The 17,671-nt window shown below is 16.2% G+C and overlaps 2 protein-coding genes across 2 annotated transcripts, besides 32 other annotated features; both read left to right on the forward strand. All coding sequences in view use genetic code 6, as the record gives it.

Annotated features, from left to right (window-relative positions):
- Positions 1–138: 138 nt before the first annotated feature.
- Positions 139–180: a microsatellite.
- A 57-nt stretch (positions 181–237) lies between these two features.
- Positions 238–338: a microsatellite.
- A 2-nt stretch (positions 339–340) lies between these two features.
- Positions 341–6,482, forward strand: IMG5_055680 (hypothetical protein; the record flags this gene model as incomplete). The annotated part of the gene is made up of 7 exons (XM_004037282.1): positions 341–392; positions 425–1,005; positions 1,837–2,679; positions 2,783–3,803; positions 4,059–4,469; positions 4,509–5,055; positions 5,246–6,482. Coding segments are annotated over 7 exons (4,683 nt in total), but the record flags the coding sequence as incomplete, so codon positions are not given.
- Positions 449–488: a microsatellite.
- Positions 652–722: a microsatellite.
- Positions 1,416–1,494: a microsatellite.
- Positions 1,556–1,688: a microsatellite.
- Positions 1,560–1,688: a microsatellite.
- Positions 1,627–1,687: a microsatellite.
- Positions 1,844–1,885: a microsatellite.
- Positions 2,696–2,771: a microsatellite.
- Positions 3,921–3,963: a microsatellite.
- Positions 3,957–4,040: a microsatellite.
- Positions 5,073–5,208: a microsatellite.
- Positions 5,073–5,209: a microsatellite.
- Positions 5,109–5,209: a microsatellite.
- Positions 5,124–5,209: a microsatellite.
- Positions 6,170–6,280: a microsatellite.
- Positions 6,232–6,314: a microsatellite.
- Positions 6,483–10,313: 3,831 nt separating the features above from the next.
- Positions 10,314–10,394: a microsatellite.
- A 99-nt stretch (positions 10,395–10,493) lies between these two features.
- Positions 10,494–10,570: a microsatellite.
- Positions 10,495–10,573: a microsatellite.
- Positions 10,497–10,573: a microsatellite.
- A 1,776-nt stretch (positions 10,574–12,349) lies between these two features.
- Positions 12,350–12,615: a microsatellite.
- A 25-nt stretch (positions 12,616–12,640) lies between these two features.
- Positions 12,641–12,681: a microsatellite.
- A 1,819-nt stretch (positions 12,682–14,500) lies between these two features.
- IMG5_055690 (hypothetical protein) lies at positions 14,501–16,147 on the forward strand (the record flags this gene model as incomplete). Its single annotated transcript, XM_004037283.1, has 4 exons — positions 14,501–14,636; positions 14,945–15,051; positions 15,099–15,407; positions 15,467–16,147. 4 exons carry the CDS (start codon positions 14,501–14,503, stop codon positions 16,145–16,147), a joined length of 1,233 nt encoding a protein of 410 aa, XP_004037331.1.
- Positions 16,148–16,298: 151 nt separating this feature from the next.
- Positions 16,299–16,344: a microsatellite.
- Positions 16,345–16,430: 86 nt separating this feature from the next.
- Positions 16,431–16,502: a microsatellite.
- Positions 16,438–16,488: a microsatellite.
- Positions 16,503–16,607: 105 nt separating the features above from the next.
- Positions 16,608–16,669: a microsatellite.
- Positions 16,628–16,677: a microsatellite.
- Positions 16,628–16,678: a microsatellite.
- Positions 16,679–16,787: 109 nt separating this feature from the next.
- Positions 16,788–16,841: a microsatellite.
- A 689-nt stretch (positions 16,842–17,530) lies between these two features.
- Positions 17,531–17,579: a microsatellite.
- The last annotated feature ends 92 nt before the right edge of the window (positions 17,580–17,671 follow it).

Raw genomic sequence — 17,671 nt, forward strand, 5'->3', positions numbered from 1 at the left:
GAAAATAAGTTAAAAGATGATAAATTAAATAATGATAATAAAAGGAATAGTGAATAATTATAAATTGACGAAAATTAAAAGACCAATATTTAAATCAATATTTAAATGAAAGATAATAATGCAGGTATTATACAAAATTAATAAATGAAAAAAGATAATAATAATATTTAAAAAGATAATCTATTGAATAATAATAATGATTTTAAAGACAGAAACGGTAATGAATTTAATAATTATATAATTTAAAATATTTAATTATAAAATAATAATAACAATCAATAATTAAAAATGATAATTTAATAAGGTATTAATATAAATTAACAATTATAAAAAAATAAAGTATATGAAGATAAAAAAATTAAATAATTTAACTTTGAAATTTAAAGAAACATGTTATTATAATAGTTATAACCTTTTTTAAGAGAATAGAAAATTAGCCAATAATGTAAAATAAAAATATAAATAAAATTATAAAAAAAATAGTAAATCTAAATTAACTAAGTCCTGCTGAAAAAAATATGGAATATTCACAAAAATCAATTACTTCTTAAAAAAATGTAAATTAAGCAGAATAATAGAAGAACTAAAAAATAGGCAATATATAAGAAACAAATATGTTAAGTTCTTAAAAATTTTAGCATTAATTTAATTAAAATAATTAAAGAAAAAAAACAAATATAAGACAAAATCATAAACAATAAAAAACCTAAATAAAAGACAAATCAGAATTTGATTTCTTAGAATACATTTAATAAAGAGAAAAAACTATATTATTTGAACAAGAAAAAAAAAACTAAAATAAATTATAATTTAAAAAAAATAATTTAAAATTTTAAGATTTAAGAAATCCTAAGAACATAAGTTTACCTTAAAAAGAGTAAGCAGGTAGAAAAATTAGTATATTTTATTAAACTCCTTAGAGTAATAGAAATAATAGAAAAGACACAATTTAATCTCCCAATATATAGACAATTAAAAAAAAACAAGAAATTGAAATTGAATAAGGTAATTTTAATTAAAAACATAAACTAAATTAATAAGAAATACTCTTTGATGATGATGAATTTGTGCAATTATATGTTGTTTCTGATAAAAATCATGAATATAAGGAGGAATCATATGCAATATAATAAGATGTAAATATATTTTTATACATTAAAATAAAAAAATATTATGAAACAAATAAAAAAACAAGGTAAATTCAATGATATTTAATTCTTAAAAATTAAAAAATAATAACTAAACAAATTAAAAAAGCGAAAAAAGCTTTATAGATTACAGAGTAAATCAAATAAATTAAAATAATGAAGAAATAGAAATTTAAAGATATTAAAATATTTTAAATCCTAAATATATGAAAGCTCGAATACTTTATAATAAATACTATACTAGTGATTTAGATGATATATTACCCAAAAAGAAAAAAATACAAGATTAAATTAAAAATGAAAAAAATTTAAAAAGATTAAAAGAAACAAAATTCAAAATTAATTATTAACCGATTAAAAGATAATTTATACAAAAAGAATATATTTAAAGTTAATTATAATAAAAAATAAATTATAAATAATATATATTATAAATATAAATAATATTAATATTGTTATTAAATAAATTTAAAAATAAATATATATAAATATATAAATATATAAATATATATATATATATATATATATATATATTTATAATTTAAAGGAAGTAAAACTATATTACCCTGTTTTTCAAGAAAACATACGTAGCTTATGATTTAAGAAAGTGCAAAAGTAGATAATTTTCCTTCAAGTAATGTTGGTATTATATTGAAATATAATTTGTAAGATTAGCAATCATTTAAAGAAGAAAATAATAATAATTTCTAAAAATTTAATAATTAATTATTAAAAATCTCAGAAAACTTAAATGATTCAAATCAAGAATCAGAAAATGATATAAAAAAGCGATAATAATAACAATTATCGAAAATTCCTTATAAAGAATAACAAACGACATAATAATAAAAGTAAATATATAAATAAACTACATAATCAAAATCAAGTAAAAAGAACGAAGCTTAAGGAGATGTCCCCGTATAATAATGGGATATATAAAAGGCATTTTAGTTATTATTTGGAGTAGAATTTGATGATTAGAAAAAAAATAATTAAATAGAAGAAAATATATAAAATATAGAATCAAGAGCTAACTTTTAAAGTTATAAAACTAATAATTATACAAATATCAGTGTAAATGATAACATTAAAATAATTTAATAATAATAAACACAAACAAACATATTAAATGAATAAGAAAAAAAAAATCTGGAATAATAAAATCAAGAAGATCCAAATCAAAAATTATTAATCTAACCTATAGATAAGGATTATAATGATATATTTAATTTATTTATGTAAAAAGCTGAACAATAGAGATTTGTTATAGATTTATATTGGTCAGGAGAAGATACTCTACCTTAAAGTTGCTTTAATAAAAGCGAAAGAGCTATTGATTGTGTTTTAAAGTCTTTAAATTATTAAAGTAAAGATCTAGAATTATATGAGGAGGGTATTTATGGAAAAATATAAGAAATAAGAAGATAGATGAAAAATATTGTAAATTCTTTCTTTTTTGATAATTTTATTATGATTTGTGTTGTTACTAATACTTTTATTTTAACTTTAGATGGGTTAGTAAATAAAGAATGTAAGCATTAAAATAAATATATATATATATATATATATATATATATATATATATATATATATATATATATATATATATATATATATATATATTATTTAAACAGAAGAGTCATTAATACAGTAATTTAATTATATTTTTACTATAATATTTACTATTGACATGGGATTAAAACTATTAGGATTAGGAATTTATGAATATTTAACTGATAAAATGAATATATTTGATTTCATAATAGTTGTATTATCATTAGTAGAGTTAATATTTTTAGAAAGTAGTACAGGAATAAGTGCATTTAGATCAATTAGAGTATTAAGAGTTTTTAGAGTTTTAAGAGTAACTAGATTAATTCGATCATTATAATTTATGAAAATAATAATAATAGCTATAAGTTCATCTATATAGTCTTTTATATATATATTATTATTGCTTTTTTTATTTATTTTTATTTACTCATTACTTGGGATGTAAATTTTTGGTGGACTTTTTTAATTTAATAAAGAAATAATTCGGATGAATTTCGATTCTTTTTCGAATGCCTTTTTAACTGTTTTTGATGTTATGACTATGGAAAACTGGAATGAGATACTCATTAATTGCTTAAGAACTACCCAGAATAAATTTGCAACAATTCTTTATTTTGTTTCATGGATTTTTATCGGAAATTATGTATTACTTAATCTTCTTTTGGCTATAGTTATGGACTCCTTTGATAATGATGTATGCAAAGAAGAAACTCTAGAATGGCAATAAGGAATTGAAATATAATAAGATATTGATGTAGATTTTTAGTCTGAGACAACAACTTAATTTAATTAAAGTAATGTCGGATTATCTTCAGCTAATATGAATTAATTATAATCTTTCAACAAATCTTAATAAATGAACAAAATTTAATCTTTTAAAAGAAGTTAATCGAAAATTAAAGATTAAGAAATAGAATAATAAAAATAGGAAAATATTCAAAAAAAAAAACTATTATTTAATATTAAAGGAAAGAAAAATTTCATATATTTCGAAAACATTGCATGCGAAAAATCATATTATTTATTTTCTAAATAAAATGTATTTAGAAAAATATGCTATAGAATAATTAAACATGAAAAATTCGAAGATGTTATCATGGGGTAATTAATTTGTTAATTATTAAATATATTATTTATTAAAATTAGATAATATTTTAAAAATATTTTATGTAAAAAATATATGAAAATATAAACAACTATTAATATAAAAAAGTTTAAAAATAAAAAAAAAAAAAATATAAATAGAAAAATAAAATATATATATATATATTTAGATATAAATATATATATATATATATATATATATATATATATATATATTTATATTAATATATATATTCATTTATCAATTAATAGTTCTATTATTTTAAGTTCATTTAATCTTATAATTGATACTTATTTCAATGATTTTTCGAATCCAAAAGAGGTTTTAGAAGCTCATATAAGTTCATAAATAGGAATTGCATTTACAGGATTCTATACTATTGAGTTATTATTTAAATCAATTGCTTATGGATTTATTTTAGATGATAATTCTTATTTGAGGGAAGGTTGGTCATGGTTAGATTTATTTATTGTAGTTTCAAGTCTCGTGGATGCGTGTTTGGATAGTATTAATTTAAGTTCATTTAAAATTATAAGACTTTTAAGAACATTAAGACCCTTAAGATTTATATAATAAAATAAAAGTATGAAATTAATTGTTACCGCATTAATTGAATCAGTAAGTGGCATTTTAAATGTTGTATTAGTAGTTTTATTGATATGGTATTTTTTTTTTTTAAAAAAAAAAAAAAAAAAAAAAAGGATAATGTTTGCAATATTAGGAATGAATTTTTTATAAGGTAAACTTAATTACTGTGATTTTCCTTAGGACGGAAATACATATAGTTTATATGATTATGATAAATAAAAAGTAATATATAAAAATATAAAAATATTATAAGTAAAAAAAAAAAAGTGTAATTAAATTTAAGGCGCAGAATGGAAAACACATGATATAAATTTTGATAATATAGGAAATTCAATGCTTTCATTATTTATATTATCTACAATAGAAGCCTGGCCTAATTATGTATGGAATTTTGTAGATGCTGATGAAAATGGACCAAAAAAAGACAATTATTATTGGTTTATTATATATGTTATAGTATTTATACTAATAGGATCCATGTTTTTATTAAATTTGTTTGTCGCTATTATGTCTTTAAATTATAATTTAGCGGCAGAAAAAGCCAAAAATGAATTTTTAACAGAAGAATAAGCATAATGGATAGAATTATAACGATTATTAATAAAATCAAAACCTGATTATACATCATTACGTCATCCAGAAAATAAAATAAGAAAATTTGTAAAAAATAATAATGAATAAATATATATATAAAAAAATAAAAGATATTAATTTAAATATAAAAATAAATATATATAAATATATTATAATATTTATATAATTATAAATATATATTAATATATATATATATATATATATATATATATATATATATTTATTTTCTATTTTAATATAATTTTTTATACAAAAGATTTGGATTATTTGCGAAAGTTCAATTTATTAAACATTTGTCATGATTTGTATATTATTAAATGTTATAGCTATGGCTTTTGCTTATGATACATCTCCCGTTGAATATGATTATATTATGAATATAATTAATTTATCATTTACTTCTGTATTTATTTCTGAAGCTATTTTAAAATTATTTGCATATGGAATCAGAGGGTACTTTTACGATAGCTGGAATCAATTCGATTTTTTTGTAGTTATGGCTTCTCTACTTGATATTTTTTTGACGTTTTCAGGAAAAAAAGTAATTTCTTTTTTAAAAATTGGTCCTTAAATAGCTCGTATATTTAGAATTTCAAGAGTAACTAGACTTTTAAGATTAATAAAAAGCTTTGAAGGATTGAACAAACTTATTTAAACAGCAGTTTTTTCACTACCCTCATTATTAAATGCTGTTGCACTTTTATTTTTGGTATATTTTATATTTGCTATTTTAGCAGTGCACCTATTTTTGAATATAAAAACTGGAAAAGTGATTAATGAATTTCAAAATTTTGAAAATTTCCACAAATCTATAATCCTTCTATTTATTTGTAGTACAGGAGAAGACTGGCCAAGTTATATGTTTGATGTAATGAAAGGTAATCCTTTAAATTGCATATTTTTTATCAGTTTTATTATCACAGTATAGTTTGTAATGATGAATCTTTTCGTGTTAATTATTATTGATTAATTTGAATAAAATTACATTAATAAAGATAATCCTTTAAATCATTTTTCTGAATATGAAAAAAACTTTAAATTTTAATGGGTAAAATATACAAAGGATACATTTGGAATTAAAATAAATGAAAAATATATTTCTAAATTATATTTTAAACTGTAAGAACCATTAGGATATGGTATATATATAACTAAAAATATATAAAAAATTATATATAATTAAATAAATTTATAAATAAATATATAGAAAGTAAAATATATAAAGATTTATATTTAAAAATAATATATAAATATATATATATATATTTAATAATATATATATAATTATATATAAGTATATATATTTATATATATATATATAATATTATCCATAATTATAATTTAATCATAGATTTTAAAATTAAAAAGAAAGAATACATTTCTTAATTAAAATAATGTTTTCCAGATATTAATAAAGAAGATCTCTAGAAAAAGAAAGAAAAATTTAAATTATTTTAATTAAAATAAGCTAACAAATAAATTATGAAAATGGATATTATTTGTAATAACGAAGGATATCTTTATTTTAATGTAACTTTTTTTTTATTTTTTAAAATATAGTTTGTATGATAATATATATGGATAATTACCTCCTACAATTACTGAAGAAGAATTACAGAAATAATAAAAAGGCTTATAAATAATAAAAAAATCAGAATATATAACTTAAAAAAAAATAGCTATGTTAAAAAGAAAAGTAAAAATTATATTTTATATGTTTTAAATTAAAAAATATAAATAAAAAAGTAATTATAAATTTAGAATAAAAATTAAATAATAATAATGTAAAATCGTAAATCCTTTAGTAACTTAACTTTTTGTCTCTATGTGCTTTCAAAGTTGGAAAAACTATTATATTTAGAATTAAGAAAATTTTGAAAATTCTGGTATTAATAAAGATTTTGAATAAGATATTTCAAGTTAATCAGAAAGTGATATAGAATATGAAGAAATAGAAAATAAAAATACATAATATTAAGTAGACAATCAAGAAAAAACTATGAACTAATAAATTAAATAAAGAGTAAATCCAATACCTATTAGTGATGATTTTAAATAATATCATAAGGAAAATTAAAAAGAGAATACGATTTAGGAAAAAGTAGATTTTTTTATTCCAAATGCTGATATATATAAGGATAATTACAATATATTATATATAAATTCAAACTAATAATTATCAAAAATATAAAGTGATTAATTAAATGAAAATAATAATTAACAAAACTGTAATAATAACATTAAAAATGATTCAATAAAAATATAAAATTAAATAAAATAATCTTCATTGAATAATATTAAGATTTTTAGTCGTGATTAACTTATTGAATCCCCAATTTAAAATTATGATTAAAAAAAAAAATACAAAACAATATTTATGATGAAATTTACGAAGCTAATTAATCATTGCTTAAACAAAAAGCTAAAGCTATAAATAACTAATAATAATAATAGTGAATGATTAATAAAAATTCATATTATATTTTGAATTATTGAAATTAAAAAAAATACTATATAGTTAATTAATTTTTATATTTTAGTATATGCTTATTTTTACCATAAAGTTTACAATATATATATATTTGTATATATACATTTATTTTAAATGTTACTAACTCATAAAAATTAAATTATTTACATTTTTAATTAATTCTTTTAATATCAATATATCTTAAAATCTTTTGAAAGCCATTTTTATTTACTTTCGTTTCTAAAAGCCTAAATGGGCGAATAGTATTGTTCTTCTTTATTTAGAAAATATTAACTTTCGTTATTATTTTACAAATGTTTTGTAATTTTAAATGTTTTATGAAAAAGAATTTTCTAATCTTATTACTATGAATATTATATATATATATAAGTTATAAGTTAATATAACGTACTTTTTGATAATTTTTTGTTAATTCTTCTTATGATTTATATGGCTAATCAGAAAATATTGATTTATTCTATTTTTCATTATTATGTATATATAAATATATATATTTATATAATCTTAAATAATAGAAATTTTTATATAAATTACATTATCAAATTTAATAACTTATAATAATTCTATTATTTAAAAAAAAAAAAAATATTCACCAAAAATTAAATTAATAATACTTTATTTTTAGAAAAAAACATTTTTGCTATTTTTAGTTTAAGTAAGATTTCCTGGTACCTTAAATTTTACATTAAATTAATAAATAAAAAAACAAACCCATAGTTTTTCGTTTTCTAGAAATTATGCATCTAAACTTGGATGGAGCTATTATCTTATAGACTATTTATTTTTAATACTTTGTCTACTAACTTAAATATTTTCATTTTTACTTATATTTAATAAATGATTATAAATTTTAAGTATTTAAAAAAAAAAAAAAATCTACTTACTTTTTTTTTTCATTTGATACACTAATTAAATCACTTATGCTATTTCTTATTACTTTTTTTTATTTATAATTTTTTTCACTTATTACTTATTTAGTAGAATGCACTTTAATATATTTTTTTTTCATAAAAATCGAATTAATTTTTTTAATATTTTACTTGATTAAACTTTTTTTTTTTCATTTTATATTTTTAGATTATTTCCCTAGACTGCATTTCGAGATACTATTTCTGGAATATGATTTTTTTTTACCGTAAACCCAACATGCATAAATTCGAAATCATTATCTTCGTTTGGCTTTTCAATTTATTAAAAACATATGATAAGTATAATCTTTTAAATAATAAAAAAAATAACTAGCTTCTTTTTTTTAAAAGAATATGATTAAAATCCTAACTTAGAGGCTCTCTCTTTCATTAATTAAATAGTTTTGTGAAAATTTTAATTAGCTTTTAACAATACTTATTCATTACTATTATATTTTGATTAAAATACAACATCTCTAATGTTAACCTTAAAAAAAACAAAATAAAAATAGTATTTTAATTAAATATAAGACTTAAGTTTACAGATTAAACATTATTCGATTAAATTTATTTTAAACTATTTTATATGAAATTCCTTATAAGAGTTATAGTACTACGGTATTAAGAATTAACTTAAAACATAGTCCCTATAATATTTTTATGTTCAATAATTAAAGGTCCTCTTGTACTTTCTGCTAAAATAATAAATGTTTTTTTAGGATTAGTGAATTAAAAACTATGAATATCCCAACTATTTTTTAATAAAACAATAAATTCTTTTTCCATATCATCAAATAAATAATGATGGTAATAATGCTTTTTTATTATGCATTTTTCTTCCATTTTATTTGCTTTATATTATTAATAAGTTTATATGTGAGCAATATTGGGGACGTATGTTGGAGCCTTTTATATTATTTTATAATAACAAAAATTTAAATAAACAAAAATTACTTTAACTATATATTTTCCTAAAGATTAATATTCAGAAGTGCTTCTTCTATAATGTAGACCACAATTTCCTTTAGGATACCAATCTTTTGTTTAATAATTAAATAAATATAAATCTCCTGTAGTATTGTCAAGAAAATAATCATTTTATTTTATTTTATTTAAAGGTAAATTAAGAATATATATTTCATTTATATTCCCTCCATTGCCTTATCCATTTATTACATTTATATTTATTTCTAAATTAGATGCACATAAATAAACTAAAGCCTATGTTCCAAAAGAGCAAGTAAATAAAATTTTTTATGCTTTAATACACATTCTTATTAAAGTTAAAATCTTTTTATTTATTTTTTAAAGTCAACATTTTTAAATTTTATATGTACTTTTATCATAGAACTGGACCATGGTCTAACATTAGTATCTCCTGTGATAAATATCATATCTAGACTATCGAAATTTTAAGCAGATTCTTTTTTTAATAATGAATTTTCTAATTCATATAAAAAATCATCAAGATTATTTCTATCTCGAACAAAATATTCTATTTCTGTGTCAATTATTAATATTTATTCTTAAAAAATCTGTAAAAAAATAAAAATTATATTTTTTTTTTTTTAATAAATAATTTAAGTTATCTTATATTTTATTTATTTTTAAATTTACTCTTATTATTTAATATTAAAAATCTAAAAATTTTTTTAATCCTTATTTTTATTAGGAAAAGCCATTTACAAATAATATTTTCATTTTTAAGTATTATTATATATAAACATAAATATATTAATTAAAATATATTTTAAATAATTTAAATATAAATATTAAATTATTTATATTTATACTATTTATTTTATATATTATATTAAATATCATTTATAATATCTTTAACTTTATTATTTAAATAAAAAAAATATAATAAATTATTATTTGTTAAAATGAAATTTTTTAAATATTCGTTATTTAAAATATTAATATAAAAATAAAAAAAATTAAATAGAAAAAATATTATATATTTAAAAATAAAATAAATAATTAAAATATATAAAAAAATTATAATTAATATTAGGGTAAAAATTATAATTAATGATTTTTTTATATTACATATACAAAATTAATTATAAATAGATATATGTATATATTAAATAAAATTAATTAATATATATATATAAAAAATATAAAATTATATAAATATATAAATATATAAATATATACATTTATATATAAATATATATATCTATTTTAATTTATATATAATAAATAAAAAATTCTTTATTATTTTTTATTTATTATTAATTAATTATTTTCATTTATTATATTTTTTTTATAATAAATTTAAAAGTATTTTAGACTTTTTTTTTTTTTTATTGAAATAAATTTTTATTTATTATAAAAAAATACTTATTTATAAATAATATCAATATAATATTACAATTATATTTTTTATCAAATAATAGAAATTTTAATATATTTTCTATATTATTTTTTATATTATTAAATTATTATTTTAACATATTTTTTTTTTTAATTAAAGATTTTTACACATTATAAAATAAAAATAATAATATTTAAGTTATTAATATAATATTTTTATTATAATTTTATTCATATTTATATAAAAATTATATTTTTTTTTTTTTTTGATTTTACTAATATAATTTTTTTAAACATATTCTGGAAATCTGGATTTATCAATATTTAAATTAATTTAAAATTAAAAAATTATAAACTATTTTATTTATTTTTTTCTTTAAAATAAATTTGTTTATCTAATTTAAAATGGTGTAAATATTGGTTTTTAAAGCATAAATCTAATAATCTTTTTTATTAAAAAATATATATATTTAAATATTATAAAACATAATCATAAAATATAATATTTAATATTATTATGTAATTAATAAATTTTAAATGATTAATAAATTATTAAAATAATTCTTATATATTATATATTTTAGAAATAAATTATAATTTGCTTATAACTAGTTTGAATATTTATTTCTAAACTAATAATATTTATAAAATATAAAATATTAATTTTTTATTTTTATTTATTTAAAATACGTATAAATTTATTCTTAATTTTTAATAAATTATATATAAAAATATTTAATCAATTTTAAATTTTATATTATGGATATTTGTTTATATAAAAATATTTATATTTAAAGTTTTATTATAATTTAATTTTATTATTAATATTTTTATGTTTATTTATTTTATTATTTTTCTTAAATATAAATACCTATTTTTTATTAATTCTAAATTTTATTAAAAATGTATAGATTATAATACTTAATCTAATTTTTTTATAATATTATTATTTTTTCTCTTATATACTATATTTATAAATAATAATTATAATAATTTTTATTTACAATTATTATTTATATTATATTTTTTTTATTTTATTTTAAATGTATATAGATAAAACATTTTTTCAATATTTATAATTTTTAATAAATTTTTCTTTTAATTTATAAAAATATATTTTTACTTATAACTATTTTGAATAGTATCATAGTTTTATTAATATTATTTAATAAAAAAAATCATCAAAGAAATTATTTATTTATATAAATTATTTTTACTAATATATAAAATATTAAATAAAATTTAAAATGAATAATGGCAATTTTTTATTTTTTTTTAAATAAATGTTTTTCTACGATTTATTTCAATCTTTAATTTTATTCAATTCTATATCAACCTATTACATATAATAATAATCTTCATGTGTTTGATTTTCAGGTCTCGGATAAATAAAATTAGGGCAAAAACTAGGTGGACTAAATGGAGTAATTCTTTATTTTTTAAGTTTATATCTATAAAAGACTATACTAAAGGCAAACAAAGCAGTAATAAATCCTAAAAAATTCAAAATAAATGTAAATTTTGAAGAAGTATTTGACAATTATTTTTAAATAATAATATTTTAATTTTTTTCATCTGTTTCATTTTTTTATTATTATTATTACTATTCTGGCATATTATTTTAAATATTTTTATCTAGTTATTATTATTATTATTATTATTATTATTATTATTATTATTATTATTATTATTATTATTATTATTATTATTATTTATCTTTTTATTAATTATCTTATTATTTTTCTTATTCTTATTTATCTTATTAATTTTTTTTTTATTCTTATTTATCTTATTATTATTTTTCTTATTATTATTGCTCTTTTTATTATTATTCTTTTTATTATTCATCTTTTTATTATTGTTCATTTTATTATTGTTCATTTTATTATTGTTCATTTTATTATTGTTCCTTTTATGATTATTTTTGTTATTCATTTTTTTCTTTTACATTTTCTTTATTTTCATTTTTTTCTGGCTGTTCTTGTTCTTTATCATTTTATTCTTCTTTTTTCTAAGTTTATTATTTTTAAGCATCTTATTATTAAGTTTATTTATTTTAATTTTCTTCCGTGTTTTTATTTACAGTTAATGTTTCATTTTTTTATTCTTCTGATTTTTATTTATATATATATAATTAATATATTTTTTTTTATATCATATAAAATATTTGTACTAGATTTATTTTATGATTCTACTTTTTCTTATTTTATTTATTCGTTAGTTTAATCTTAATTTTTTGATTACTAAATATCATTTTAAAATGACAAAATTATTAAACAAAATAAACATAATATAATTTTTCTATTCATTTTATTTATTTTATTTCGAAATTTTATTTTATATAAATTAATTAATATTTATTTTTTAATAAAGTCAATAATACTTATAAATAAATAAAATTAACATATAAAAATATTAATTTTATATCATAATTATATTTATATATGTTTTTTATTCTATATAAATTATGATTTTATTCAAAAAAATATAAATAATCAATAAATTAAATATCTCAATGAATTTTTATATATTTTACATATTTTTTTATTATATTTTAGTTTTCAAAATTAATATTTTATTATCATTTTTAGATTTACTAAATGTTATATTTATTAATAAATAAAAAATAAAACTATTATTATTAATAAATTTTCATATTTTAAAATAAATCTAATTATAATTATATTAAAAACAACATCATTTGAATATCTGTCACTTAAATTATTTAATTCCTATATTTAAATAAATATATTAAACTTAGTATTATTTTTATGTTGTAATAAAAAATGTAAATAATAATTAATCAATGGAAAATATAAAATATAATATAAATTTAAAAAAATATAAAAAAAAAATCAATAGAAATATTATTTATAAAAAATAATATTTTTTATTTTCGTTATTATATTATTTAATTTATAATTAATACATGTATTATAATATATAAATAATAAAAAATTACAATATAATTATAAAAAATGGAAGTAAAGTATAATTTTTCATAATCTGAAGAAAAAAAAATCGAATAATTATATACTTAAACTTGTAAAATAGTAAATAATAAATACCAATATTATTCTAAAAAAAAATAAAGGAATCGAATCATATGAAATTTGCAGAATTGATTCTCCTGTTAGCAGAAAAAGGATTAATCCGTAACAGTTTTGGATTAAAAACATATTTAGAAATATATTAAAAATACGTAAACTTAGATCTTATACAAGAAAAAAAGCCAGAACCATAAATAGACATTCGCAAAAAAATATAATAAGAATAAGTCAAAGAAGCAGTAATAGGGAAACTTACAAAATATAAATTTTAATAAATGTTATTAGAAATATCGAAATTATATTATCCAGGATATAAAAAACCTACTGAAAAATACATCTAAGAAATATTAATAGAGGTAGTTCAATTAAATACCCGTCGAAAAAATTCCCCAGGAAAACAACAAGTTCAAAACCGTGTAATAATATATGATGAATTAGGCAAAAAATTACTAAATGAATAAACCATATAAGCCATTTTAGAATTTGAGAATGATTTAAGGCGACTCTTTACAGCTTATATGGGAGAAAACCTCGAGAAATAATAAATCATGCTAAGTTGGGAAGAAATAGATATTTTAAATAAAAAATTAAATTCTATTTGTATATTAAAGCTTCTTATGGATTCTAATATTATACCTTAAAATTTATCTATAGATAGTTATTAAGAAATTTAAATGAGAATTTTACCTGCACATAATTAATAGGAGACTAATTTTTATTCATAAGAATAATTAAAGAAAATGTCAGAAAGAGATATTGGAAAAAAATAAATTTCCTAAAAAATTGACGGAGACCCAAAAATTAGTTATTTTGAATTTTTAATGATTTTAGGTAGAATAGCTCTAGATAGAACACCTAAAGAATAATTAAAAAAAGGTAAAAATTAATATATATTTATTTGAAATAAATATATATAGAAAAAGATTTATATGATTGTATAAAAAAATATTTCACAAACATATTATAAATAAGAGAAAATAGCTAAGAAAATGATTGGGAATATTTAAATAAAATCAATAAAAACTCCACGACTTATTTATATAGACTTTTTTGCAAAAAAAAAGAAGATACAGAAAATAAGATTTCCTAAAAGAATAATACTACCAAAACAAATAACTAAAATGAACTTATTTAATTAGAAAAAGAAACGAATCCAGAAAATAATAATAAAATTCAATAATTAGCTGATAAAAACTATAAATTTGGGGAAAATATAACTCCAAAATACGACCTTGATTTTATTATTAGACAAATAGATAATGAATTATAGCCTATTCCTCCATAATATATGGTAATATATGTATATATATTAAATTATTTATATATAAAAAAAAAAAGCCATAAGGATTAGATGGTAAAAACGCAAAAGTACCCCCAAAAGTAATAGGAGAATAACCACCAAAACCTCCAGTGGATAAAAATGCAAAAAAGCCTTAAGATAAAAAAGGTTAAGAAAAAAAGAAAAAAAAAGGTGAAGAAGAGGAACGAGAAATAATATGGGCAGGTAAACCTTAACCTTTACCGAAAAAAACTTACGATTATTTCCAAGAATTGAATGATAATTTAGAATTTAAAAATGCTTTAGAAATAAGTAAAAGAAGCGGAACTATGAGTCATATAGAACCATTACCAATAATATTAGAAGAAGTATTATTTTAAATTTATATGAAAAAAAAAAAGAAGATATTAATAAATAAATAAAAAAGATGATATACCCAATTTAAACTCCAGCAGAACCTTAGAAATATTTAGAAGCTGCAATATTAAATTAAGCATAATCGAATTTCGAATGTGCATTAGAAGATATTAATGCTTGTTATGATATGTGGTTAAATATAGAATAAAGAAACGAACTTATTATTGCAAATGAAATTTTCTTTGATTATTTTAAAGGATCTCTTTTTTTATCCGCTGGTAGGGAAGATTTAGCTTTATCATCCTTTTATTCTTCTAAATATCCTGCAGATAAGCTTTCTTTAGACTCACCAGATAAAGCTTTACCTTATTGTGGATTAGGAACTGCATTTTATAGAATGGAAGAATATACTTTGGCACTAAGATGTTTCTTAAAAGCTAGAGAATTAAGAGAATATGCTATAGGAGGTGATAATATGGAAACTGCAACTGTTTATAATAATATAGGATGTTCTATGATGAGACTAAATAGAAATTTAGAAGCAGCGACTTATTTTGAATTATCTTATGCAATTTTTGATTTAGAAATCGGCTAGTTTCATATCAGAACTTCCACTGTAGCTAGAAATTATTAAAAGTGTAAAAAGTAAGGTATAAGCTATTTACCGGAATTTAAAACAATGTGGATTACATATGAATAAGATCCTTTAAAAAAAAAAAAAAGTAATAAAAAAGGTAAAACAAAAAAGTGATATTTTTTATTTTTGTATTTAATATTATATTTTGACTATAAATAAATGTTTATTTTATTTTATTAAATATATTTTTAACATACGTTTTAGATTATTTTTATAAATATAAATATGTTTATTTATATAAAGTTTTTAAAAAATTAAATAATTTAATATAATTTTTAATTATTTAAAATATAATTAGTTAATTATGTTAACAGGAAAATATATATATTATCATAAAATTTTTATTTATATTAATATTTAATAAAAAATAAAATATAATTCTATTAATAAATATATGATCTATATATAAAAATTAATTATTATAAAATAATTTTATATAAGAAATTAAATATTATTAACTATCTTTATAAAATTAATATGTTATGTTATAATTATTAAACTTTTTATTTTTAATTAATAAATTAAATAATTTATTATATTTTATGGAATAAAATAAATTAAATTAAAATATTGAATATAAATATATATATAAAAATATATTTATATATATATATATATATATATATATTTATATATTTTTATATAAACAATCATATTTTTTATATTTTATTTATAAATAAATATTTTAATTTTTTTTTTTAAAATCATTGTTTTAACAAAATAAAAATGTATAATAATTTCTTCTAATTTATATTAATTTATTTTAAAATTAAAATTAATTTTTAATAAATAATTAATTTAAATAAATTTTTTTAATTACTATATTCGATAAATGAAATATATCATTTATTTTATCATCATTAGCATTACTAATTTTTATGAAATCCGGTATTTTTTTTTATCTAGAAATTTTGAATAAGAAAAATATTTTAATTAAAATCGTATATTGTTTCATAGTTTTTGCATTAATAACAATTCTTTGGTTTTTGATATTATTATATATACTCTTGTTTTTAGTTAAATATTTAATGTTTTTCAGAAATTTTAGAATTAGCATTAGAAGGATTCAGTTTATAAAATATTTTCTACTTATGGAGCAGAAATTTCATTTATATTTTTATGATTTTCTTAATTGAATTTTTCAGGAATTACTCCAACATTAATAATATGCTCAATTTTAGAAAGACTAAATTTTATACATTTATTATTATTCATTATAATACAGACCTTAATATTATATTCTACGATCACCCGCCCATTGAATATGGAATTTAAATGTATGGTCCTATAAATTAGGAGTTTATATTTTGCAGGAGGCGATTTAATATATATATCAAGAGGATTTACAGGTTTAGATGCTGCAATAGTACTTGAGAATGGAAAAGTATAAGGCGCTATAATACCTTGCAATATATAAACTACTCTAAAACTAGAATAAAAAATACTCATTAACTCCATATATTAAAAATTTATATGTATAACTTTTTTTCTTAATAAATTTTTATTTAGAATTATATATATTTATTAAAAATATATCATTTTTATTTTATTTTTTTTATAAAAAAATATTTAAAATTTCTTTATTTTAATATTAATCATCCCATTAAGAATCCAATTTTTTAGAAAAAAATTAGTGAA

This window comes from Ichthyophthirius multifiliis (assembly GCF_000220395.1).
Source record: "Ichthyophthirius multifiliis unplaced genomic scaffold scaff_1120509250197, whole genome shotgun sequence".
Lineage (NCBI taxonomy): Eukaryota > Ciliophora > Oligohymenophorea > Hymenostomatida > Ichthyophthirius > Ichthyophthirius multifiliis.